The sequence below is a fragment of the Carassius carassius genome, chromosome 46 (genome assembly GCF_963082965.1).
Source record: "Carassius carassius chromosome 46, fCarCar2.1, whole genome shotgun sequence".
NCBI classification, from domain to species: Eukaryota; Metazoa; Chordata; class Actinopteri; order Cypriniformes; family Cyprinidae; genus Carassius; species Carassius carassius.
In genome coordinates, this window is record NC_081800.1 from 14,146,786 (window position 1) to 14,172,968 (window position 26,183).

The 26,183-nt window shown below is 41.2% G+C and overlaps 1 protein-coding gene across 2 annotated transcripts in view; it reads right to left on the minus strand.

Annotated features, from left to right (window-relative positions):
- The window catches only part of LOC132129210 (ephrin type-B receptor 2-like), a 108,541-nt gene that overhangs the window by 74,671 nt on the left and 7,687 nt on the right, over nucleotides 1–26,183 (minus strand). For both annotated transcript variants that reach the window (XM_059540721.1, XM_059540720.1), the window contains exons 2-3: nucleotides 14,673–14,737; nucleotides 13,676–14,360 (exon numbers count right to left, since the gene is read on the minus strand). In XM_059540721.1, coding sequence (XP_059396704.1) covers nucleotides 13,676–14,360; nucleotides 14,673–14,737 — 750 coding nt within the window. The remainder of the gene's footprint in view (nucleotides 1–13,675; nucleotides 14,361–14,672; nucleotides 14,738–26,183) is intronic.

Sequence of the window (26,183 nt, forward strand, 5' to 3'; positions counted from 1 at the left end):
ATAGATAGATGCTGTACATGTATGTTTTATGGCCAATACTTGTATTTCAAGACTTCTGATATGTTCTACAAGGTCCCATAATTATTTAGCAGCTTGTTTTGTAACTGCGTGAGCCTCTTTTAAAAAGGCATTGAACTGCATGTGAAGTAATGGTGTGTCTATGAAGAATCACAAGGATGCTGCAAGTGAATGTTTTATGGGCAATACTTGTATTTCCAGACTTGTGAGATACTCTACAAGGTCCCATAATTATTTAGCAGCTCGTTTTGTAACCGTGTGAGCCTCTTTTAAAGAGGTATTGAACTGCATGTGAAGTAATGGTGTGTCTATGAAGAATCACATGGATGCTGCAAGTGAATGTTTTATGGGCAATACTTGTATTTCAAGACTTCTGATATGTTCTACAAGGTCCCATAATTATTTAGCAGCTCGTTTTGTAACCGTGTGAGCCTCTTTTAAAGAGGTATTGAACTGCATGTGAAGTAATGGTGTGTCTATGAAGAATCACAAGGATGCTGCAAGTGAATGTTTTATGGGCAATACCTGTATTTCCAGACTTCTGAGATACTCTACAAGGTCCCATAATTATTGAGCAGCTCGTTTTGTAACCGTGTGAGCCTCTTTTAAAGAGGTATTGAACTGCATGTGAAGTAATGGTGTGTCTATGAAGAATCACATGGATGCTGCAAGTGAATGTTTTATGGGCAATACTTGTATTTCCAGACTTCTGAGATACTCTACAAGGTCCCATAATTATTTAGCAGCTTGTTTTGTAACCGTGTGAGCCTCTTTTAAAAAGGTATTGAACTGCAAGTGAAGTAATGGTGTGTCTATGAAGAATCACATGGATAGAGCAAATGTAGGTTTTATGGCCGATACTTGTATTTCAAGACTTCTGATATGTTCTACAAGGTCACATAATTTTTTAGCAGCTTGTTTTGTAACCGTGTGAGCCTCTTTTAAAAAGTTATTGAACTGGAAGTGAAGTAATGGTGTGTCTATGAAGAATCACATGGATAGAGCAAATGTAGGTTTTATGGCCGATACTTGTATTTCAAGACTTCTGATATGTTCTACAAGGTCACATAATTTTTTAGCAGCTTGTTTTGTAACCGTGTGAGCCTCTTTTAAAAAGTTATTGAACTGGAAGTGTAGGTAAGTGTCTCTATGAAAAAATACAGAGATGCTGTAAATGTATAATTTAAAGCAAATACTAGTTCATTTAAGACTTCTGATATGATGAAGAAGGTCAGATAAATATTTAGCAACCTGATTGGTAACAGAGTTAGCCTTCTTTGGAAAGGTATTAAACTGGAAGTGAAGTAATAGTGTGTCTATGAAGAAATAGATAGATGCTGTACATGTATGTTTTATGGCCAATACTTGTATTTCAAGACTTCTGATATGTTCTACAAGGTCACATACTTATTTAGCAGCTTGTTTTGTAACTGTGTGAGCCTCTTTTAAAAAGGTATTGAACTGCATGTGAAGTAATGGTGTATCTATGAAGAATCACATGGATAGAGCAAATGTAGGTTTTATGGGCAATACCTGTATTTCCAGACTTCTGAGATACTGTACAAGGTCCCATAATTATTGAGCAGCTTGTTTTGTAACCGTGTGAGCCTCTTTTAAAAAGGTATTGAACTGCAAGTGAAGTAATGGTGTGTCTATGAAGAATCACAAGGATGCTGCAAGTGAATGTTTTATGGGCAATACCTGTATTTCCCGATTTCTGAGATGCTCTACAAGGTCCCATAATTATTGAGCAGCTTGTTTTGTAACCGTGTGAGCCTCTTTTAAAAAGGTATTGAACTGGAAGTGTAGGTAAGTGTCTCTATGAAAAAATACAGAGATGCTGTAAATGTATAATTTAAAGCAAATACTAGTTCTTTTAAGACTTCTGATATGATGAAGAAGGTCAGATAAATATTTAGCAACTTCATTGGTAACAGTGTGAGCCTTATTTTGAAACGTATTGAACTGGAAGTGAAGTTATGGTGTCTATGAAGAAACACAGGGATGCTGCAAATGTATGTATGGGCAATACTTGTATTTCAAGACTTCAGATATGTTCTATAAGGTCCCATAATTATTTAGCAGCTTGTTTTGTATCAATGTGAGGCTTTTTTTAAGTTATTGAACTGGAATTTGTGTCAATGGACAAGTACATAGGTATGGATCTTTTTCAACATCTACACTACATACTTCTATATTTCAAGACTGGATGTATGTTATCTAGGGTCAGATAAATATATCGCTACTTAGCACATGTTCCCTTCTTTCAAAAGCTGTTGAAGTGGGTGGCTTGTCATTGAGGAATCCCATAAAAACAGTGATGGTCAAATTAAATATGTGAACCACAAATTCTTTATAATCCATCTTGAAGAAAGTTTTGCCATCATTTTTTAAATGTTCGCCGAAAATCCACATTGTGTTTGCTGTCATGATTTCTGAGTAATGGTCAATAATCTGAGGGATTCAGTACCAGGCAAAGTGATATTTTTGCAGAATTGCAGACATGAATTGCACATGAATTGTGAGAGATTAATGTTAAACAAAGATGTCATAAATAAGAAAAACATAAAAGAGTTCAGCCATTTTTTCCATTCAACACCTGGAGAACACTGTTACACTGTTAAGTCTTTATCATACTTAAAATCAGAAAAAACAACAAAGGTGAATAAATTGCAAGACATGGGCTGTAGTATGTTCTGTAGGATCCAGACAAGATGTTCCAGCTTGCTTCGGAGAAGTTGACCCATGCTTTTAAAACCTATTGAAAGAAATCATATGTCATTGTTAAAACCAACACATCAACACAGTTTATGTTCATTTTGAGGCAAATAAATATATCAAAATGTTGCTTTAACTATGCCATTAACTATGTTCAGGAGATTACACTTGATTTTCCACTTGTCTGAATTGTTAAATTATGCAATAAATTATACTTTATGTACGTTTATTATTTTTAAGTTCCTAAACATATTTACAAACACCATAATTATAATGCAATTTCTATTGTTGCTCAAGGAAAATCTATAGCATTAGAAGACATCATGTAAGTGAAATTTGCTGGCACATTTGTGGTTGGCTCAAGAATACTTGTCTGTTCGCACACAATGAAAAAAAAACTTTTTAGACGGTCCCTAACGAATTTCCAGCACTACGTTGGATATTCAGCGGACATTCGCTTCTAAAAATGCCATAAAAACAATATTTGGCCATTTTGATCGATTTTGAAACCATTCTGTTTGGTTCACAATGATGTCGCTGATTAGAATATGCCAAAAAAAACTTTATTGCACATATAATTTGAAAGTTATTGAACGCGGAAATGTGGGAAAAGTTGCGAATGTGCGAATATAAAACCAACTTTACCCAACTCTCATCAGATGAATCGCTTGTCATTTCCCCCTCTGGGATCCATGACATATCACCAGGTTTGTCCATGAAAACAGAGGATGACTCATCATCGGTATGCACAGGACTGGGCAGTGGAGTTGACGTTGATTTCTCAAACCTTTCTGTCCGAGTCCCCACACTGACCATCTTGGGCTGTGCCTGGACAGCTAGAATAAAAATAAGTCCAGTTATACAATTGTGTAACAGCATGTATATGATACATCATAAATATATTTTTTTACTTTGAGCAATGATGGAGCTATAACGTAACTTGACTCTTCTTAGAAGCAAATAAAAGAAAACAGCTTCTTGGAAAAAATGAAATTTAATATTGTAACGTTAGTAGGCTAGTTATTAAAGTTGCTGATCTGTGGACACTGGATAGTTCATTCATTGCACATCATATTTAATGTAAAATGTTAATCCACCTGATGAACGATGTGAAGGTCTGAGGTCACACTGTGAGCCAAAGTGATGCACAGATGATTGAGGGGCCAGTGGAGAGAAAGGCTCTTGCTCTGGGTCAGCAACAAACACTGCAGCACTGGCTGAAGATGTATCTCCCACTTCATTACTTGCAATTTCTGATAAATCCTTATAAACAAACATGACAAATTACGAATTAGCTGTGCTAGCAACTAGCATTAGTTATTATGCCTAACAAGCTAGCTGCGGTACTTTACAACAACTTATACACGCCACGTTGCTTCTCATTATTTAAATCATTATGTTGACTGATTTGTTAGTTAGTAAATGTAAAAAAAAAAAAAAAAAAAGACTTACGTTGCACAGTTCACGTTTTCGTCGAGCTGCATCTCTGACGGATCCGTGACCACCGTGTTTCCCGCCGGCGGGAGAACCCGAAGCTACGTGCACTGAAGGAACCGCACCAGCTCTGAGTATCACTCGGTTCTTACTTCGGTATCCCATGTTGAACTCCATCATATCGCCGGGACGATAATCCTCCGATCTGAAGTGAACGCTACACACGACCGCGTTTTCCGAAGCCGAAGCGGAAGAGAAATCCCGTCTCTTCACCTGCACAAACCGCACCCAGGCACGAAAGATAGCACCGTCCTTTTTCTTGTTAGGAAACCGGTGGACTCGATGTCCTGACAGGCTGGATTTTTTGCAAGCTTCACAAACACAATAATTTACCATGACGATGATAAATTGAAATACAAAACCTACTGAAAACACACTGACTCACGACCGCTCTTACTGAATACCAACCTACTCTGCACTGAGCAGCGGCAGCGCACAGCAGCACACGTCTCCCTCTTGTGACGTAAAATGACGCGATGTTGGAAAAAAAAGCGTTTTTTACGAGCATTCAAAGAAACGCTCACTTTATCTACTAAATTGGTGTCCTTATGTCATTTTAAACCATTTTAAATCCTGCATTATCTTTTTATATGGTATTTTCATACACGGTTAAATATTAATTTAGATTTTTTTTTAACCTGCAATATGCTCTTTAATTTTCAAAATAAAATACACCGCGCTCATATTTCCCTACACTACACCTTGAAAACCTCATAATGGGCGGAGACAGGCTTGTTGAAGTTTTAACCCCGTTGACATGATGGATGAAGAAATGAAAAGAGAAAAGAAAATCCTATACTCCTTCGGATGGAAAACTGTTCCTGGTTTGGTAGTTCTGTTTATAGAAACTACATATCGCGCGATCACACCAGAATTCGCGAGATTACATGGGGCATCGTGACGTCAGCTGTCAGTCATGACCGCAGCCGTTACGCAACAAATACGGACCTGGTGGGTATTGACGGACGACGGAACACGGAGCTGTCACGCAGCGGAGCCGTTACGCATCTGGTGGAAATTGGGGGTTACTAGAACCAGGAAGTATGACCATATTAGCCCGGTCCTGTCAACACTGCACTGGCTCCCTATCAAACATTGTATAGATTTCAAAATATTGCTTATTACTTATAATGCCCTGAATGGTCTAGCACCTCAGTATTTGAATGAACTCCTTTTACATTATAATCCTCTACGTCCGCTACGTTCTCAAAACTCAGGCAATTTGATAATACCTAGAATATCAAAATCAACTGTGGACGGCAGATCCTTTTCCTATTTGGCGCCTAAACTCTGGAATAACCTACCTAACATTGTTCAGGAGGCAGACACACTCTTGCAGTTTAAATCTAGATTAAAGACCCATCTCTTTAACCTGGCTTACACATAACATACTAATATGCTTTTAATATCCAAATCCGTTAAAGGATTTTTAGGCTCCATTAATTAGGTAAACCGGAACCGGGAACACTTCCCATAACACCCTATGTACTTGTAAATCATTAGAAGAATGGCATCTACGCTAATATTTGTCTGTTTCTCTTTTATTCCGAGGTCACCGTAGCCACCAGATCCAGTCTGTATCCAGTTCAGAGGGTCACTGCAGTCACCCGGATCCAGTACGTATCCAGAACAGATGGTGGATCAGCACCTAGAAAGGACCTCTACTACCCTGAAAGACAGCGGAGACCAGGACAACTAGAGCCCCAGATACAGATCCCCTGTAAAGACCTTGTCTCAGAGGACCACCAAGACAAGACCACAGGAAACAGATGATTCTTCTACACAATCTGACTTTGCTGCAGCCTAGAATTGAACTACTGGTTTCGTCTGGTCAGAGGAGAACTGGCCCCCCAACTGAGCCTGGTTTCTCCCAAGGTTTTTTTTCTCCATTCTGTCACCGATGGAGTTTTGGTTCCTTGCCGCTGTCGCCTCTGGCTTGCTTAGTTGGGGTCACTTCATCTACAGCGATATCGGACTTGATTGCAAATAAATGCACAGACACTATTTAACTGAACAGAGATGACATCACTGAATTCAATGATGAACTGCCTTTAACTATTATTTTGCATTATTGACACACTGTTTTTCTAATGAATGTTGTTCAGTTGCTTTGACGCAATGTATTTTGTTTAAAGCGCTATATAAATAAAGGTGACTTGACTTGACATAAGCTATTGACAAACAAGAGAGTGACATACACCTAAAAAAGGAGTCAAGACTACTATTTTTGTGGTACGTGTAACTGTAATAGGAGTCCTTCACACAGGTTGTGAAGTCATGGAAATTATACTTCATTATTACCTGCAACCAACCACAGATAACTAGCACTTTTAGATAGAACATAACAGTGTGGGCATGACTTGGAAACAGTCTGGGTGCATCTGTTAAAATTCATGGTTTACACACATACATAAATAATGGAAGATTAAAGTGGATCGACACATGGAGGTTTTTCACAGTAAGGAGAAAGATCAAAGAGCTGATACAAGTCTGGCCTAGAGGGACAATCAATACCAATCATCATTTGCATAACTATTCATCCAGCTCTAGTTACAAGCCAGTTGCTAGTGAAACTTTTATATCTCAGCATCTGTCTATCACAGCAAGCCAAGATGACATGAAAACAAAGTCTCACCACACAATAAAAACATTTTATCACCATATGCATTCTTAGCTAAACAAAAATGGTGGTGAATAAATGGTCAGTCTCTGTCGGTCAACTCGCTAATATCCATGTTTTGTGAAATACTGAATGACAAAGCAATCCAAACAAATCCTCAATAATCCACTACTGTATATGAGAGAAAGCAAAAACTGTAGAATAATGACCTGGCCTTGCATGACCACTTACCTTTCTACAGAATCATGAGATATATTTTTTAAGGCTAAAGCATTTGATTTATAGGGACTGTAACATAACCCTGCAACTCTAGGGCGAGAGGCACATCTGTCAGTGAACAAATAAAATATGCAGATATTTTACGCCTGTGATTTTACACAAATACCAATCTAATTTGGTTTCTGTATAGCTCGGCCACAGTCTCTTTACATCCAGTGCTGCGGTGAAACAAATTTAATTATTGAAATACATCCTGAGTCACAGGAACAAATAAGGTAGCAGACGACCTCCCTGCAGCAATGTGCTGCTGAGATTGGATTAGAGAGCTGTACCTGATAAAGTCAGCTCAGGAGACTAGCTCCAGCACCCTTCTTTTCTGCCATGCCCAATATTTATTTTATATTTGCTTTGTAAATTATGAAACTATGTAAAAAAGTTAAAATTCTGTAATGTGATATGGTTGTTACCAAAGCATTACTGTCACTACCGAAACGTGTATGCAACTATCATCAAAAAAATGGATTCAAAATACAACAAATCCCATAAATTACACTGGAAATATTGCTAAAAATTTAATTGTTATTGATTTACCTCAGATTATTTTTTTTTATAAAATAGATAAAATATATATATTTTTAGCTAATCGTAATAGGTCAATATAACCCTTCTAATTAAACTATTATTATGTGTTTCGGTAGTGATAAATTTGGGGAGTGGACATATATTCCAAAAATTTCTGAAAATACAATATGAGAATTACCTTTGCAATTACTAGAAATGTGTACCCTGGATATTATACAATTTGCATACATACCATTTTTTTTGGAAAATTAATTTTTTTTAAAGATGTTTTTTCCGGTGCTGGCTTTGGACCAATTCTGTGTATGGCCTATATGTCACATGTATGATCTGTTTTAGTTTAGTTTTCTGTGTTCTCCTGCCTTGTTTGTTTCCATGTTTTTTTATTTAATTAGCTCAACTCCTGTTTCAGTTCTCCCAATTAAGTTTCTATTACTTAAGTCTGTGTTCCCTTATGTTCCTTTGTCTGCTATCATTTGGATTTGTGTTTGGTTGTGCCTATTCTCTCCTGTGGATTATTAAAAGAACTTTGATTATACTACTTCGTTGTGCACTTTGTTTTGTACAACCTGCATGTGACACTATAAAGGTCTAGGTATCCATACCGATTTCCTTTTTCAATTCAGTCTTGTTAACTAAAACTATTTAAATACATTTTTTAAATGGAAATAATGCTGAAATAAAACAAAATTATTAGTTGTAATGGAAATTCGAAATGTTGCCTTTGAAACTAACTGAAACAAAATTGTTTTAGTTGAAGTAATAAAATCTAAAATTCTAAAATTAACCTAAAATTCAAATAAAGCTAAATAAAAATATATTTCCAAAGTTACAAAAGTGCATAACAAAATTACTAAAACTAAAATTACATTGGAAAATGAAAATGGGGAAAAAAATAATAATAAACATTAATTCTATAATAATTTTTTTTTTTGAATACTCATAGCATATAATTAATACTAAAATATCAGTGGTTCAATTAAAATTTCATTAAATTCAATTACTTTGAGAATACTGGGGTTAAAATGTCTATTTTGCTTTGGATATATAGGAAATGAAGAATTTGGTTCCAAAACATGAAAAAAAAAAGTTTTGAGTTTCCACCAAAATCAGTATTTTATATTGTCGCTACTGAAAAGTCAATGCTGATACATGCGATGACTATCCATTATGACATGTAGGCATATATATATATATATATATATATATATATATATATATATATATATATATATATATATATATATATATATATATATATATATGCATGTTTGTGTGCTGCTGTGCGTCCCTGTGTTAAATAAGCAGCGTGTACGCTCTTTAAATAATAAAGAAAAAACATTGCACCAGACTTTAGACCAGGTTTGAGCTGGTCTATGGCGCAGTCTATTTTCAGCTCCTTAAAATAACAATGCGCCAGCAATGCGCCTGAACACACCTCTTTTTTTAGTCCAGAAGGCCCATGGGTGCACAAATGAGCGCAAATGCAATTATTAATTAAACGACGTGGCGCTGGACGGGAAAATGCTAACGGCGCCGGACTGAAACTAGCAAATACACTTGCGCTGTGCCTTGCGTTGTATTATAGGGCCCTATATGTTTTTAATTTATAAAAACAACCGGCTCATTCAAATAATTTGTTCATAATCAGATCACACTGGTAACACAGATCAGTGCTCAAATGAAGATTACTCACTGTATGCAGCTGATTCTTTACGAAGAACCGCCTCGTTATAGTTGTTTGTTGGTGAATCTGGCCCACACTATGTTTTCAATTAACTAAAAAGGATTGGTTCTTAAGAGTCACTTGTTCATGAATCAAATTGCTAATCAGCCTACACTGCTCCCCCAGAATGTTTTTAATTAATTAAGAACTAGTTTATATGAGTCATTTGTTTCCACGTCAGAATGCTCAGTCATGCCATTCATCAATCATCAATGAAGATCACAATTAATCAGAAAAACCCATGTTTATACCAACCCATAGCTCTCTATACATCAGGAAAAGCATCTACAGTCATGAAGGTTGAAGTATAATTGAGGAACAGACAGACTCTGTGACCCCAATGTGCTGAAAACATAGGGTGTTGGTACATTATGATCTATAGTGCACATCTGAACACATTATCCAGTGTAAATACATGAAACTAGAGCTTTTAAACAGAGGCAGCATTGCACGAAGGTCACTGAGTGGCCCTCAACACTGACCGTGAAAGATTAAAAGATAGTTACAGCATTTCAGTGGACACGGATTTAGCAAATGTAACACTTCAGATACATTGCATTTACATAATTAAGAATACCCAGCCTTGATTAACTGTAAGCGTTTAGCTTTGAGGTCAAATCAAAAACTGAGGTTTAGGCCTAAGGTACTCCCATATTCAAAGATAACAAGATAACAAAACCATTACTTCTAATTGAAAGGTCAGAAATTCTGAAACAAATCCACATTGCAGCTGTCTGTGGAGGATTGTATTGATTGGTCATAACACAATATAAGCAAAATCAGCCAACATTCATCTTATTTGGAGACACAGGCGGGCTTGGCTTGGGGGACTGGCCACAGTCCAGCTCCATACAGTAGAGGTAATTCATCTGCAGCCAACACTGTCCGGTTGAATTTCGCTATTTGTAATCATTAAACGTTAAAACAAGGAGAAACTGTACATTAAGGTCTATGTAATTCCTTATGAAATGCAATCTAGAAGGCCAGTCAATTATATCCATCACAAACCACATCTGAAAGACAGCGAGCGGACTGAAGAAGATCTCAAGAGAAGAACAGAGAGGGTCAGAATATCGGCTGGATTAAATGAATTAGTGCTACCCCTATAATTACTTGAGGTGTGGGTGAGTTTCAGCTCTCGGCTATGGAGAGGAGAGGCGTTCTTGGCACAAGACACATATAAATGTTATTTCGCAAGCTGTTCCCGTACTTCGTTTCATAAGGACGGTTAGTCATGTTCAATAGGCTAAATATTTAACAGGGATCAACAATAAGAACGGCCTGATGGCCCAGGGCCAGTGTAAGAGTTTTGGGTCAGTATAATTTATAGCTATTCTTCTTGCTCGAAAACCTATATAATAAATTTTAGGTTTAATATAGAATTAATAAATAATTTGAATTAAAAAGTACAATAAATCATATAATTTTATATTTAAAAAAATGATTATTGCTTATTTTATTTTATTTTATTTTTTTGCAAAAAAATATATTTATTCATTTTACAAATGCAATAAAAATAAATTATTTAATTAAAATATATATAATTTATTTAATAGAAAAAAAATACTTACATTTTTAATTACTGCCTTAACTAATAAAACTCAAAAGAAAAGACAAAAGTCCATATCGTAAAAATGTTTTTGGTTTTTATTTATTTAATTTAGATTTTTTTTTTTCAAAACAATTATAAAAAAAATAGATTTAAAAGTTAGCATTTTATGAGGTGGAGCCATTAAAAACATAGGCAAAGCAAATAGAAAACTACTAGCCTGAGTCCAGCTAAGACAACAGAAAAAAATCCTTATTGTTTAGCAATAGAAGGCTTAAAAAACACACACAAGATGAAACCACTCATGTAGGGCTTTTGAAGTCACATTGTTCTGAAGTATGTAGTGCTGTGCCATTGTTCCAGTATTATAGTATAAGAGAATTACACGTCAAGCTTGCTATCAATTAGACCATTATGTCTCTACTTGGCTTTAATGAGTACTGCTACAGCATATTTCCTTTAGAGACAGAAAATGGAACTCATAAATCCATTTGGCTACATGCAGCCCTTGGTTAACAACCACAGGGGGATTCATTATTTGTGCTTGATTTCCAAATGGACTCACCATGGAGAGCAGCATCTAAGCGTCCACCCAGTTCCCCCTGCGCACTCCAAATTAGTCAATTAGGAGTGTCATTAAAGTGGTGGCAGCGAGGAGGATTAACACCAGGGGAAATAAAAGAGACGCTCTGCCTTGTGCTCGCCCAGGATATTGCCGATTTCCATCCATCAGCTGATCCAGATGGGGGGATATTAGTAATTTAGATTCTGTCAACAGTACCCAGGAGAACCTTGCCAAAATCATTCCCTCATCTCCACCCTGCTCTCCTTGAATGTAATCATATCTGCCGAGTGCTAAGCGAGGGCAAAAAAACCCACCTTTTTTACCCAAATCCCTCTATTCATTCCAATCAATGCAGCGTTACAATTGACTGGAGGATTTCTATTCATTATAGCTCCCTTGTTCTCAGACACAGAGAGCTATTTCCTTGTCGAGTAATGTAAGACTAACAGCAAAATCTCATGTTATAAAAACAGTTTTAAGGGTCAGTGCTTGTGTGCATGCATGTGTGCACATTTTGTTTGAAATAACACTGTAAGAAGAACGCTGCACATGGACAGAAACAGGCTGGAGGACACAATGGCTCGATGTCTTTCAACTGGATTCAATAGAGTTAAGGTCAGTGAATGTTTTGTACCTGTAGGGCAGCTCTCAATAGTAAGACTATGTAATGTATGTGTGTGTGTGCAGTCAGGAAGGACACTGTCGTCCTTTTCTGTTATAGTGTAAATTTTATTTTTTTTAATTCAAATTTAATTTGGCGATGTATCCCTTCTTTCATTGTATTTTAGGTTGGTGCAGAAATCTGAGGCTGAAGCTGAGGCTATTCATTATTTATTTATCATTGCTGGCATTTAGCACTGTAAAAAAAAAAAAAGTCCGGCTACCTAAAAATATGCTTCATGTTGTAACATCTAAATCAATGTGACAACATCCAGTTACACCTACGAACGTCCTTTTTAAGGGTCAGTTCTGCTAGAAATTGCTCCCCATGTAACAACAAAAGTTTCAGTTTTTAGTGTGTCATTAAAAGCAGACCAGACAAGGATGAGATCGGCAGAATTTGGTATTTATTAATTACTCAGCATAATGTGGTTTCAAATTCTCATTTTGATGCTATCTTCATTAGACACAAAAAATAGCTTTTAAAGATAGTGCTGCTGTCTAGCTCCAAAAAGGATGTAAAAGTATTATAAGTCTGTATGACTCAATATTTCATATGTTCTGAGATGGATTAACTATTGGCCAAAACTACTTTTAAACTGCTACTTTCTGCTAAGAACGAGTTAATATAACTTAAGGCTAAGTTAAGCACATAACATTTCTTAAGAATGCTTTCTTTTTCCTAATTATTATCTTTGTTCTAAAAACAAAGCTTAATAAGAATCTGAATTCCTAAAAAGAATATAAAAAATTGCAAAACCAAGTGTTGAACTTTCATAATGCCAGTTAACTGTGTGATTATAACACAATCACAATTATAACACAGTATTTTCTGTCATCAAGAATTATGGAACATCATAGGGGTAAACAAATTGGTGGTCCATACATTTAAGGAGCCTGTCCTCCAACAAAAAACGACCATATAGGTTGTATATGCAAGCACCTTATTACGACCTATACGTTTTAAAGTTAAGCGGCCTCTAGCTGCCGTAAAAATAATGACAGTATCGCGTTGCGTCTGTCGTCATGAAATGACGTATAACGTCATTACCAATCAAAACGCACGTTTATTTAAATGCAATGTGTAGACTTTTTACACCGATCTCACAGAAATTCGTACATATTTTACTAGGTGGCTTATTCGTTCGAATGACCACACCTAACCCCACCCCAAAACCTAACCCTCACAGAAATCATGCTAAATTATGATTTATTGAGCATATACATTTTACGTGCATGCCCGTTATCTGGGTTCGAACCCATGATAGCATGATTACATATCAAGGTATAACGCAATAGTCTACCAACTGAGCTACACAAAACGCAAACCAGAGTGCAAATAAAAGAGTACAAAACATTGATATGAAAACAACCTTTTGGCGCAATTGTAGTATACGCTCTGATGGGTCGTATAAAGGGATTTGGACAAACGACCTATAAGAGCATATTGGTTGGAGGACAGGTTGCATTTAAGTGCAGATCAAAGTATTCAAAATACTCAGTAAGCAACATTGAACCAAAACTCACCTCTACAAACGGTCCCATTGTCCACAGACTCATACCCTGCCTTGCACACGCAGCGCCCGATAGGAACCAGCCACTCCCCATCTCCATTGCAGTACAGTTTAATGGGAACATCCACTTCCTCTCCATTAGGGACACAACTGCCCCGGGCGGACACCAGAGAGGTGCTCTCCGCACCTGACAAGGTCTCCTCAAAGATGGCCCCATTCCGAACAACTCGGGGGCATTTGCGATAGAAAACCTTCACGGCGATGAGCGACATGCATGCTCCGTAATCCTGAAAGGCCAAATAGAAGCCTCTTCGGGACACCGGACCGAAGCTGCGTACTTCCGTGTTGATCTTCATCACACGGCCACCCAGGTCCACCTGGGAGAAACTCTCATCGGCCGCGATGGTGTCCACCTTGGTCCAAGGGTTCTCCATCCAGGCGGGATACACCTTGGTGGCTTCGTCCCTGTCAGCCTCGAAGTAGTACAGATTAAAAGTCTCTTTGCAAGAGCCGGTGACGTTCGGGATGCTGCTGCAATCTCGCACAGAGAACTTCATCTCCACGTGGATCCGTTGGGCTCCTCGCCGTTTGATGAATTTGGTGCGCACCCAGTTGTTCTGGTTGCCATTGAAGACGTTGCACACCTGGTAGGTGCGAATGGTGCTCATGTTCTCGTCATAGCCACTCACCTCTTCCCACTGGGAACGAAGCACAGATAATAATGTTTGAATAAGCAATGTGTGCTTCTAATAGTAAAAGCAAGTTTTTCAAACCATTTGCATATTTATGGAACATTCATTTGTTGTTTCACACCATTACAGACACATCATGACGTCTAAGGTATAAATGTGCAGAAATGAGACAAATGGCATGGATTGCATTAAAAATGATCTAATTTGGAATTCATTCAACTTCTATTTCTGCACCACTTGAGTCACGCTGAATTTGAACGCTGAATTATTCATTTTTATGCTAGGTCTGATCATCTAAATTATTTCAATGAGTCTCACCCCCAATGATGGATATATCATCCAGCCCAGCTCTGCCGTTGCCGTCGTGGAGTCCATCAACACATCTGAAAAGAAATGCATGTCAAAAACTTGTAAGTTTAAAATGCTTCCACTAAGAGCATTTTACTGAGCATGTGTAAGGTCATTGTTCTTCAAGTCTAACAGTAATAATGATGCATAATGGATAGCTTTTCTGAATGTTAAATGAAGGATGATTCACACTGAGATGCAGAATAACAGTTGCCCATTTCACAGTGGTAGTAGCTCGCTATTTTTGACTCTTATTGCTAATCATATTTTACAAATAGCCATTTCTAGATTGGAAGTGTTATCCATCACATATGATAGATCACACCATGTTCTAACATCTGGTTCCCTTCACATCTAGTTCGTAATTGCCCCGGGTGACAGAGGGTGCCTTTCTATTCAATATGGCAGGCAAATAGGACAAAATAGTCCAGAAATATGACTCTGATCTCACATTATTTAGCCAGGTACAACTGGCATCCACACACTCCCAAAATCATAATAATTGAGACTCTAGAGAGGTTTGAGAGAAAGATTTTGTTGTACTGCTTATAAGCTGGTCTAAGGAAACAAAACACAAATTAACAAATTAGGAACGTACTATAGTCCATTGCCACGTCACAAATGTGTGACATCAACACAATGTAGATTTTAAACTTGGAAGATCTAAATAGTGCAAAAAAGCTTCAAATTAACTAGTTTTCTCCAACAGTTAAAACTGTAAAAAATCGTATGCTAACATTGTCCTCCATGATGTGCAACACAAACACCTCTGATAAAATCTCAGAAAAAAGTAGTCTGGGGTTTCATGACCCATTAATTAACACACAGCCTTTGCGATTTGATAAGCCATAATGGGTTTTCACGACCATGATTTGTAAGAATTCCTAAAAAGGGAACGCCCAACTGGCGAGTAACAACGTTTTACAGAGGTGCTTGCCAATGACTTGCAATTTTGAATCGGATTTAGCACTTGATGAATGAAAATCTTGGACTGACTGAGATGCCAATGGAGTACCGTATTTGTTTAGAAATTGTTTAAGACCAATCGTTTAAGGAAAAAAAGTCTATGGAGTGCAGGGTGATTCTTCAGTATTTCTGTCTGCTTTCCTAGTAATCTGTACCTTTGCCAAAAATCTGTATTTTTTCAATGTTAAGGATCATAGACAGCCTCAAAGCTAATAAACTGAAAGTTGTTAAACCTCCCAAGAATTTTGATTTTATAGGGTCTTAATCTGAAAATCCCATTATAGCCAGTTGCGTGAAACATTCAGAATGGAGACGGGAAACTTTTTCCCTAAATATTTAGAAAAATTAGAGTACAACCATCTGTCCAAAGCTGATATACAGTGTATAGCCGTTTATTTTCATGTATATAAGAAATGTGACTTAGCATTTTTCATGTCTTGAGGGATGATCACATATGGGGGTCCTGCCAGGGCATATGGGCCTCAGTCAAGGCAATATAAACACATACAAACACAGACTCCCCGTGGCATTTATGAATCAGGATTTGGCAAGTGGCAAGAGGGCTTCCTGAGATCGAAGCCAAAAGTCCCATGTCACACAATCCTGGGATCCCTGTAAACACTGGCTCGATACAGCCTCAGCCATTAAGTGTCTCATTTATATTTCAGCAGCTTCTGCAGCTCAGGGGCAACCAAAGATATTTCTCTCAGGAACAGCACTGTCGCTGTTGGTTTAGTACTGTGAATGTGAGAATATGATGAGCCTGGGAGGAAAATGCAAGAGCAAACAAACAATACTCTTAGACTTTATAAGCCTTCGGGTCAAACCAAAAAAGCACAAAACACGATTACTAATACAGCCTCATGCATTCAAATAAAACATCCATGCAACAATATGATGAAAATCAGAACAATTTACAACTGTCTGTGCATTGAAAGAGAAAGCTGTAGCATCTCCCAGTTCTTGGTGCACTGTTTAATCAAACCCCCACTCCATCTGTCCAGGCATTCATGCAGTCTCTCTCTCCCTCTCTCTATATATATTTTAATGAAAAGTAGGGCAGCGGGAGCCCAAGTCCAGCACATATAATCCTTACAGGCTGCGCTACACTCTGTATGCCACACTGGATTAATCCCAAGGGAAACATGGCGAGTCTTCACTAGATTTTAGGTCAGCGTGCCAAGGCACAACTTTCAGTCCCACATTTTTTTATTTATTCATTTCATCACCCAGTTTGCACATGCCGAGCCATGCCAATGCGGTAAACACAAGCACATACACCAAATCCACAGATCCTCATCTTCCTCATACCAAATCACTCTCTTTGGAATATTATGTTATCTATGCTATGTCTAAAATATTATATGTATCACAGCATGGTATTTAAATGGAGCCGAATAAATCTCACATACCAATAAATAATGGCACGGAGGATTAAGGAATGTTGATTTTTCTGTCAAATGCTTTAATATGATAAACATAGAATCCTCCCTCTTGACATTACTATGAGTGAGAAAATATCAACAGTGAAACTTTAAGTGGAGAAACTGGTAAACACTATCAGTTACAAATCTTAACAGGCTCGGTAAACACCACTTCGGCTAACAGAGGCTGAGAAGCTGAATACTTGAAGTCTAATTTGCTCTTGTGATGGTACTCTTGAGAATCTACTGTATGAGCTACACTTAATGTTTTTTTATGGCCGCGCTGTTCCTTTGCATTTCCATACTGTGGGATGTATGAGGCTGTATGAAAAAAACAGGTTGAGACACATCTAGAATTTACTGATATACAGAGCTCCAGATAACAGCTAAACTCTAATAAATCTGGTTTTAGTACCCACTACTGTTTTCCTTCATGTTACGACAATCACAGAATAAGTTATGTCTTATTCACTAACAAATTAATGTTACGAAGCAGTTCTTTATAAAAGCAAGTCAAAAAGATTCACAAAACAGCTTCAGCGAGTTACGTTGCAGTCAGATTATCATAATTTTGCAAAGGTTTGTGGGTAAAAAAAGTATATTGTCCATTGTCAATAGAGTTGTGATGCATAAAGCACCATTCAGAAGACTTTCTGTTGGTCAATATGGTGAATTCACATAACAAACATGTACCTGATGCAGAGGTTTAGATGATTTTGTCAGTTTTCTTTTTTTTTCAGATGGAAAAAGCACAAACATTGCCCTTGAAACATACTAAAAATGTATTAAATCAAGCTTTGATCATACAGGAATACCCCTCACAAACTATGCAGATCCCTACAGTCTTACATTCCATTATATCAAAACACACACACATAAACACACGCAACACTGATAACATACATTGGGATCCAAACGTCTGAGACCTCTTTGAAAGTCTGGGATTCAAAATTAAAATTTAACCTGGAAATAAATAGAAAAGAAATGCTGACTCAAATTGAATAAGCTTCTATCTTGATCACTAATCGGAAAAATGTGATATTGATCATGTGATTCCTTTGCACATTTGACCAAACTTGTGTAGTTCATGTACTGTATATAGCTTGAGTGCGGTTGTAGTCATTTGAAAAGGAAAAAAAAAGTAACCATAAACATGATTATGTAACTGAAACAGCATGTCTCCAGCACACGATGGATTCAGACAGCGCTGATTGTAATAGATATTCTAAACTGATCAATAGCTTCCATGTCCTACAGTGAGCAGCTATGACACATTGTGAACATGTGAACTAGTGTGAGGACACGCTCAGAATTCCACATCCAGAAACGGGACAGAGTGCATTGATCCACTGTGCTCCAAATCTGTCAGTCAACCTGTGGGTGGGACGCTAAAACATTCACTAGACCACGGGGACTGCCGCAGTGTGTCTGAGTGTGTCAATTCACAATTAATCTACAAAACAACAGTAGCACTAGTCATGTCTGACATCTAGAAGCAAGGAAACAGTTTTGTAGTTTCACAGTAAACTTCAAGCAATGGTTCACCCAAAAATTCACATTCTGACATCATTCACTCACCCTCATGTGGTTTCTTCTGTGGAAAATAAAAGAACATGTTTTTGACAGTTATTTTAGTATTATTTATATGTAATTAACACATACAAAAATGGGGGGGGGGGGTTATTCTTTAAATTTATGTTATTTATGTTTTTTTTTCTATTTACCTTATAATTTTCCATTTTTATTTCAGTTTTAGTTTTAGAAATTTAAGTGCTTGTATATTTCATTTAGTTGATAATGCAACAAATCGAATATGTTTTTAATCTAATGGAGAAAAAAAAACATTTATAATTTGTGACTTGTGTGTTGCACACAGAAAAGAAAATCATTAGGACCGACATGACGGTGAGTAAACAATGCCAAAATATTCATTTTTTGAGGGGTGACCTATCCCTTTAAGAAATCAAACAAGCATTTTCCTCATAAATCCTTTGTTGGATACAGAAATGGGTTTTACTGACCTACAAAAGCTATCGATGAAACATGTCTGTGGTACAGTGTCAGTAAAGCATTCGCTGCAGTCCAACAAGAGATTTGTCTCACTCGGTTTTGACAGGATTCTGAGCAGACATCAGGGGGACGTTTCACATGCATATCTCTGCTATGTGACTGTCTAACATTTGCAGACAGAAGCCAAATGTGATGGCTCTGAATGAGCAGTGGGTCAGTGGAGCAGCCTGCTCACAGTTTACAGACCCAACACTAATCTCCTGCTTTCCCCATTTACAACTCTCATCTCCATAGCGATATGGGCCAAGAGCCGAAAAAAGCACCCTGAAGCAGACAAACCATACTCTGACCACTTGCATTCAGAGGCCAAAATTAACCACACCTACCAATTGAGTATATTTCGCATTACTGATTTCTATGCCTGCAACAATGGGATTATTTATGACAAACAGCGCAGGTCCTCGTCTCATTCCAGATTATACAGATCCTGATTTGTATTTTTTTCTTTTTGGCGACTCATAAACCCACTGAATATTACACACATTTGTTGTTGTCACACAGTTCTGAAAAAAAAAAAAAAAAACTAATATGAACCTGTGATTGACACTGAAGGAATAGTTCCCTTTCGAGAGTACTCTCGTACTGCGTAAGCTAGCTTACGCTATGGGAAAAGGTCCCCTTTTCTCGAGAATATGAAGCCAAAAATTATCCTTAATTTTTAAATAATGTAAAACGCAGTGCTGCAGCACAGCAGACCCAAGCGAAGCGGCTCGCGCGCTTATTGGCTGTGCTGCGGCAACTGCAGCAACCTATGGTGAGGCGGCGGAGAGTAACGAACCAATGGGGGCGCTTCGCGCCCATTGGACGTCAGAGCGCGCCAAAATAGGCGTGGCTGGAACTATATAAGCCACCGCTTCACCATAGGGATCAGATTTCATCTCCTTCAGCGATCTCACCTGCACTTCGCTGTCTTCTCCGGAGAAGCCTCTACACGCCGTCGAAAAGCCTCTCAGCGGGATAGCACTGCAATGCAGATCTGAGGACGCCGGCTCGTGCTTCATCTCGACGCCGCCTTCAGCACTCGCTTCCTGCTGCGCCATCCGGCGTGACTATATCCTTTTCAAAGCTAGTGTGTTTGCCGCTGCATCACACTTTTTTCCTCCAGAATTCGAGGCGTTGTTTCAAATGCCTCGGGCCTGCGCTTCCTGCCGAGGCCCTCTGCCCAGCGAGGACCGCCACATCATCTGTGTCTCCTGCCTGGGCCGCGAGCATGCTGAGAGCGCACTCTTCAAGGGCGGCTGCCCTGAGTGCGACGACATGGCTATATCGACCCTGCGGGCTCGATTAGCTCAAACCAGCCACGATGCTCCACCCGCTCCGCCTCTTCTCTCTCAAGTGCCGCGTAAGAAACGCCGCGATCAGAGAATGCCTGAGCATACTGCTACACGCGAGCTCACGCCGGAACACTCCCCGCGTGCCTCGCCCGCTCTCTCTCCTTCGCCTGTCCTCTTCGTGGACGAGCAGCGCCAGTCGACAGCTGCACCGGACAACGCGCCGATATCGACGCGGAGCTTACTCGCGTGCTTACAAGGGCTGTCAGCGACCTTCAGCTCGACTGGTCTCCTCCAGACGAGCCCGCTAAAAGCAGGCTGGATGAATGGTTCCTGCAGGGGCGCCCTTCGGCCCCTCCGCAAAGAAACGCCCCCTTCTTCCCGGAAGTTCACAATGAACTCACGAAGTCGTGGAAAGCCCCATTCTCCGCACGCTTGAAGAATTCTGTCTCGTCAGCACTCTCCTCTGTCGACGGCACCCGAGACCACGGTTACGAGAGCCTCCCACCTCTCGAGGAGGCTATTGCTGCACACCTCTGCCCGCCCTCAGCCGCTGGATGGCGGTCGAAGCCTGTGCATCCATCCAAGCCGTGCCGCACCACCTCAGCTCTCGCTGGCCGAGCTTACACCTCCGCTGGTCAAGCTGCTTCGGCTCTACACACCATGGCTGTGCTGCAGGTTTTTCAGGCCAGACTTCTCCGTAACCTGGACGAGTCTGCCCCAGATACCTATGACTTTAAAGATCTCCGCAGCGCTACTGATCTAGCCCTGCGTGCGACAAAGACCACAGCACAAGCGATCGGCCGAAGCATGGCAAGCCTCGCTGTTTTAGAGCGACACCTCTGGCTCACGCTCACGGAGATGAAAGACGCCGACAAATCCGCCTTTCTCGACTCTCCTATCTCGCCTTCCGGCCTCTTTGGCCAGTCGGTTAAGGGTTTCGCTGAACGCTTCACTGAGGCTCAGAAAACGTCACAGGCAATGAGACACGTCCTGCCGAAACGCTCTAGCTCTGCTGCGGGACGCCGTAGAAATGTGTCGCCCCCTCAGACCTCGAAGCCATCGCAGCCAGACTTACAGTCTCGCCCAGCGACCAAAACCTAGCACCGCTCGCTCTACGAGCCTCAAACCGCCAGAGAGACGGGGACCTTGGCCCAGGATTGTGCTGAACCCCGAGCCTCTGAAGCCCTCCTGACCTTCGGGCTGAAAAGACCGTGGTTAAGTCCCGCTGCGGCCGGACCACCACACAAGAAACCTCACATGCTTCCTCCAATCCCCTCACTAAAGGCGGTTGGAGATGTCTATACTGCAGTAAACGAGCCTGTTACAATGCACGCACGCCTGCACACAAACGCCGTTTTCGCGGCGACCTCAATAAAGCACAAAAAGAGCTTTTTCTATGTAGGCAGTGTGCCCACTACACAGTACGCACCCCTACATGTATACACACTCCCCCAAGTGTCACAAAGACTCACTCGGGTCTCCTTTCATGCCAACCTTCCCGCTCGCGCCGGAGGTGCTCTAAATGTAGCGCGCGTGCCCACTTCTCAGTGCGCAACCCTACAAATAAGCGCTGTCACCACAGTGTCACAAGCACAGCATACTCGAGCTACTGGTCCCCTCATAACAGGCGGCCAGTGCCCGAAGCACATTCAACCCATAGCCGCACGAGCCGCTGCATGGCAGGCCATCCCCGGCATATCAAATTGGGTTTTTGAATATAATAAAACGAGGTTACTCGCTCCAGTTCGCTCGCAGACCGCCGCGCTTTCGCGCCGTGGTCGAAACGAAAGTGAAAAGCGAAATGACACACGTCCTTCGCGCCGAACTGATAAACCTTCTTGCAAAAGGGGCGATAGAAACTGTCCCCCCTGCGCAGCGCGAGTCAGGCTTTTACAGCCGCTACTTCCTCGTACCAAAAAAGGATGGCGGTCTCAGACCCATCCTAGATCTCAGACGTTTGAACAAAGCGCTTATGACGCGATCGTTCAAAATGTTAACTACCAAACAAATACTCGCGCAAATTCGCCCGAGGGATTGGTTTTTCTCAGTGGATCTGAAAGACGCTTACTTTCACATTCAAATAGCACCCCATCACAGGCCATTCTTGAGATTCGCCTTCGAGGGGCAGACTTATCAGTACATGGTTCTTCCATTCGGCCTCTCCGTAGCGCCCCGTACGTTTACACGGTGCATGGATGCCGCTCTCGCACCCCTGAGAATGCGGGGAGTGCGAGTATTGAACTACCTCGACGACTGGCTAGTTTTAGCCCATTCCGAGGAACTACTGACGACACAGAGATCCTGGATCCTCAGCCATTTAGAATGCCTGGGTCTCACGATCAACACTGTCAAGAGCGCTCTGTCTCCCAGCCAGAGGATTTCCTTTTTGGGGATAGACATAGACTCTGTGACATGTACAGCGCGTCTGACGTCACAGCGCGCTCTCACTATTCAGCATTTAGCCGTGTCGTTCAAAGCCGGGTCTCTTTACCCGCTCAAACGATTTCAGGAAATGCTAGGTCTGATGGCATCAGCCTCTGCGGTTCTTAAACTGGGCCTGCTGCGCATGCGCCCACTACAGCGCTGGCTGAGAGACCGTGTTCCAGCGCGCGCCTGGATTTCCGGCCGCGCGCGCATCAGGGTGACCCACGGCTGCATCACAGCTCTGGAAAATAGCCAACTGGTATCAGTTAGGCGTAAGCACGGGCGCTGTCTCGAAATGGAAAGTAGTCTCGACAGATGCATCCAACCTCGGTTGGGGCACCCTGTACGAGGGCAGGTCTGCCTCCGGCCTCTGGTCGAGCCCGGAGCGACTGTTACACATAAACTGTCTGGAGATGATAGCGGTCGAACTATCCCTGAAAGCGTTCCTCCCATTTTTAAAGGGCCACCACGTTCTGGTCAGATCAGACAGCATGTCAGTGGTGGCCTACATAAATCGCCAGGGTGGTGTCAGGTCAGAAACCTTGCACACCCTGACCGAGCGTCTTCTGACATGGGCACATTACAATCTGCGCTCGCTAAAGGCAGCGCATGTACCTGGCATCCTGAACCGGGGCCCGGACATGCTTTCCAGGGCGAATGTTCCCCCTGGGGAGTGGTCTCTTCACCCACAGACGGTTCAGTTGATGTGGAGCATCTTCGGCAGGGCAGAGGTCGACCTCTTCGCCTCAGAAGACAACGCTCATTGCCCAATATATTTTTCAAAGAGCAGGGACGCGCTGGCCCTCGATTGGCCCAGACGCCCGCTTTATGCCTTCCCACCGGTCGCGATGCTACCGCAGGTCATCGATCGGGTCAGGAAGAGCAGATGTGCTATGCTGCTAGTAGCCCCACTCTGGACGACCCAACCTTGGTTCTCCGAGCTGATGCAGCTGTCCAGTACAGCCCCATGGCCAATACCGCTGCGGAAAGATCTCCTCACGCAGCTGAAGGGCGCGCTCTGGCATCCCCACCCCGAACTTTGGGCCCTTCATGTATGGCCCCTCAACGGGTACCCGGGAACCTCCCTGAGGGAGTGTTAAAGACCATTACGGAAGCCAGAGCGCCCTCAACCAGGCGCCTATACGCGCAGAAATGGTCAGTGTTCTCCACCTGGTGCGGGACACGGAACCTAGACCCTCACTTATGTGACGTGACGGAGATACTCTCCTTCCTACAGGAGCGTTTAGATGCGGGCAGATCCCCGTCTACGCTCAAAGTGTATGTGGCAGCCATTGCAGCTTCTCATGCTCCGGTGGCCGGCCTATCACTGGGAAAAAACGAACTGGTCATTCGTTTCCTTAAGGGAGCTCGTCGGATGAACCCTCCCCGACCCCCTTCAATCCCTTCCTGGGACCTGTCTACGGTCCTAGAGGCCTTAAAGGGCCCCCCTTTTGAACCGCTTCAGTCTGTCGATATGAAGCTTCTTTCGTTCAAAACCGCTTTTCTACTGGCTCTGGCCTCAGTCAAGCGAGTGGGGGATTTACATGCGCTGACTGTCTCGAGTTTGGGCCTAATGACTCCAGAGTCATTCTCAGACCAAGACACGGCTATGTCCCCAAGGTGCTCTCAACACCGTTCAGAGCGCAGGTCATCTCGCTGTCAGCCCTTTCCTCGCAAAGCGACGAAAGCAACGCGAGCTTCATCTGCCCCGTCAGGGCTCTTAAAACCTATATTGCGCGCTCCGCCTTATTCAGGAGGTCGGACCAGCTCTTCATATGCTTTGGTGGGCGCACCCGAGGTCTCGCCACCACGAAGCAAAGCCTATCGCGATGGATAGTAGACACTATCTCGCTGGCTTACAAATCTAAGGGCCTTCACTGCCCGTTCGGCATCAGAGCCCATTCCACCCGAGGTATGGCCTCGTCATGGGCGTGGTCCTGCGGGATACCACTGGATGATATCTGTGCGGCGGCAGGCTGGGCCTCTCCGTCCACATTTATTAGATTCTATAATCTGCAAGTCACTGCCCTGCAGGCCAGGGTACTTTCTATATAGACGTGCTAAGCCTTATCACGTCCCCCTTTTTTCGTTCCCTATATAAAGCTCACTAAGGTTGGCTGTTGGGACTGGGATTTCTCCTGCTATAAAGCCCCGAGCTCTCGCCTCGGGCTGTGACAGGTCGAAGTTCCCGAGCACGCACGGCGTTTTACATTGTGTTCCCATAGCGTAAGCTAGCTTACGCAGTACGAGAGTACTCTCGAAAGGGAACGTACTCGGTTACTAACGTAACCTCGGTTCCCTGAGATGAGGGAACGAGTACTGCGTAACCTGCCGTGCTATGTGCTCGGACCGGGTGATCGCTTCAGTCGATTTAAAACCTGATCCCTATGGTGAAGCGGTGGCTTATATAGTTCCAGCCACGCCTATTTTGGCACGCTCTGACGTCCAATGGGCGCCAAGCGCCCCCATTGGTTCGTTACTCTCCGCCGCCTCACCATAGGTTGCTGCAGTTGCCGCAGCACAGCCAATAAGCGCGCGAGCCGCTTCGCTTGGGTCTGCTGTGCTGCAGCACTGCGTTTTACATTATTTAAAAATTAAGGATAAATTTTGGCTTCATATTCTCGAGAAAAGGGGACCTTTTCCCATAGCGTAAGCTAGCTTACGCAGTACTCGTTCCCTCATCTCAGGGAACCGAGGTTACGTTAGTAACCGAGTACGTTTACAGAGGTTGTGACAGATGTTTTAGTAGACGGTTAGACTTTTAATTGAAGGATTCAGATATTATTCCAAATTAAAATAATTGTTTTGTATTTGAATATATTTTAAAATGTAATTTATTTCTGTGACACAAAGTTGAAATTTCCGCATCATTACTCCAGTCTGATCCTTCAGTAATCGTTCTTATATGATGCACAAGAAACATTTACTAATATTACTAATTTTGAGAACGGTTGTACTGCTTAATATTTTTTGGAAAACATGATACACTTTTTTTCAGGATTCTTTGATGAACAGAAAGTTAGAAAAATAAATAATTTGTAATTTTATAAATGTCTTTACTGTCACTTAGATTAATTTAATGCATCTTTGCTGAATAAAAGTATTACATTCCTAAAAAAAAAAAAAGAAAAGAAAAAACCTCACTGACCATAAACTTTTGAACAGTTATGTGTATTCATGTCAGACAAACAATGATTAAATCAAAGGTGCAGAAAAGGGCCCAAATGAAGGTACAGAAAGAGTACATTACTAATGGCAAATACATTATCTTAAAAAAATCTACTCCATAAATACACTAAATGCAAATACAGTCTGCATGACTA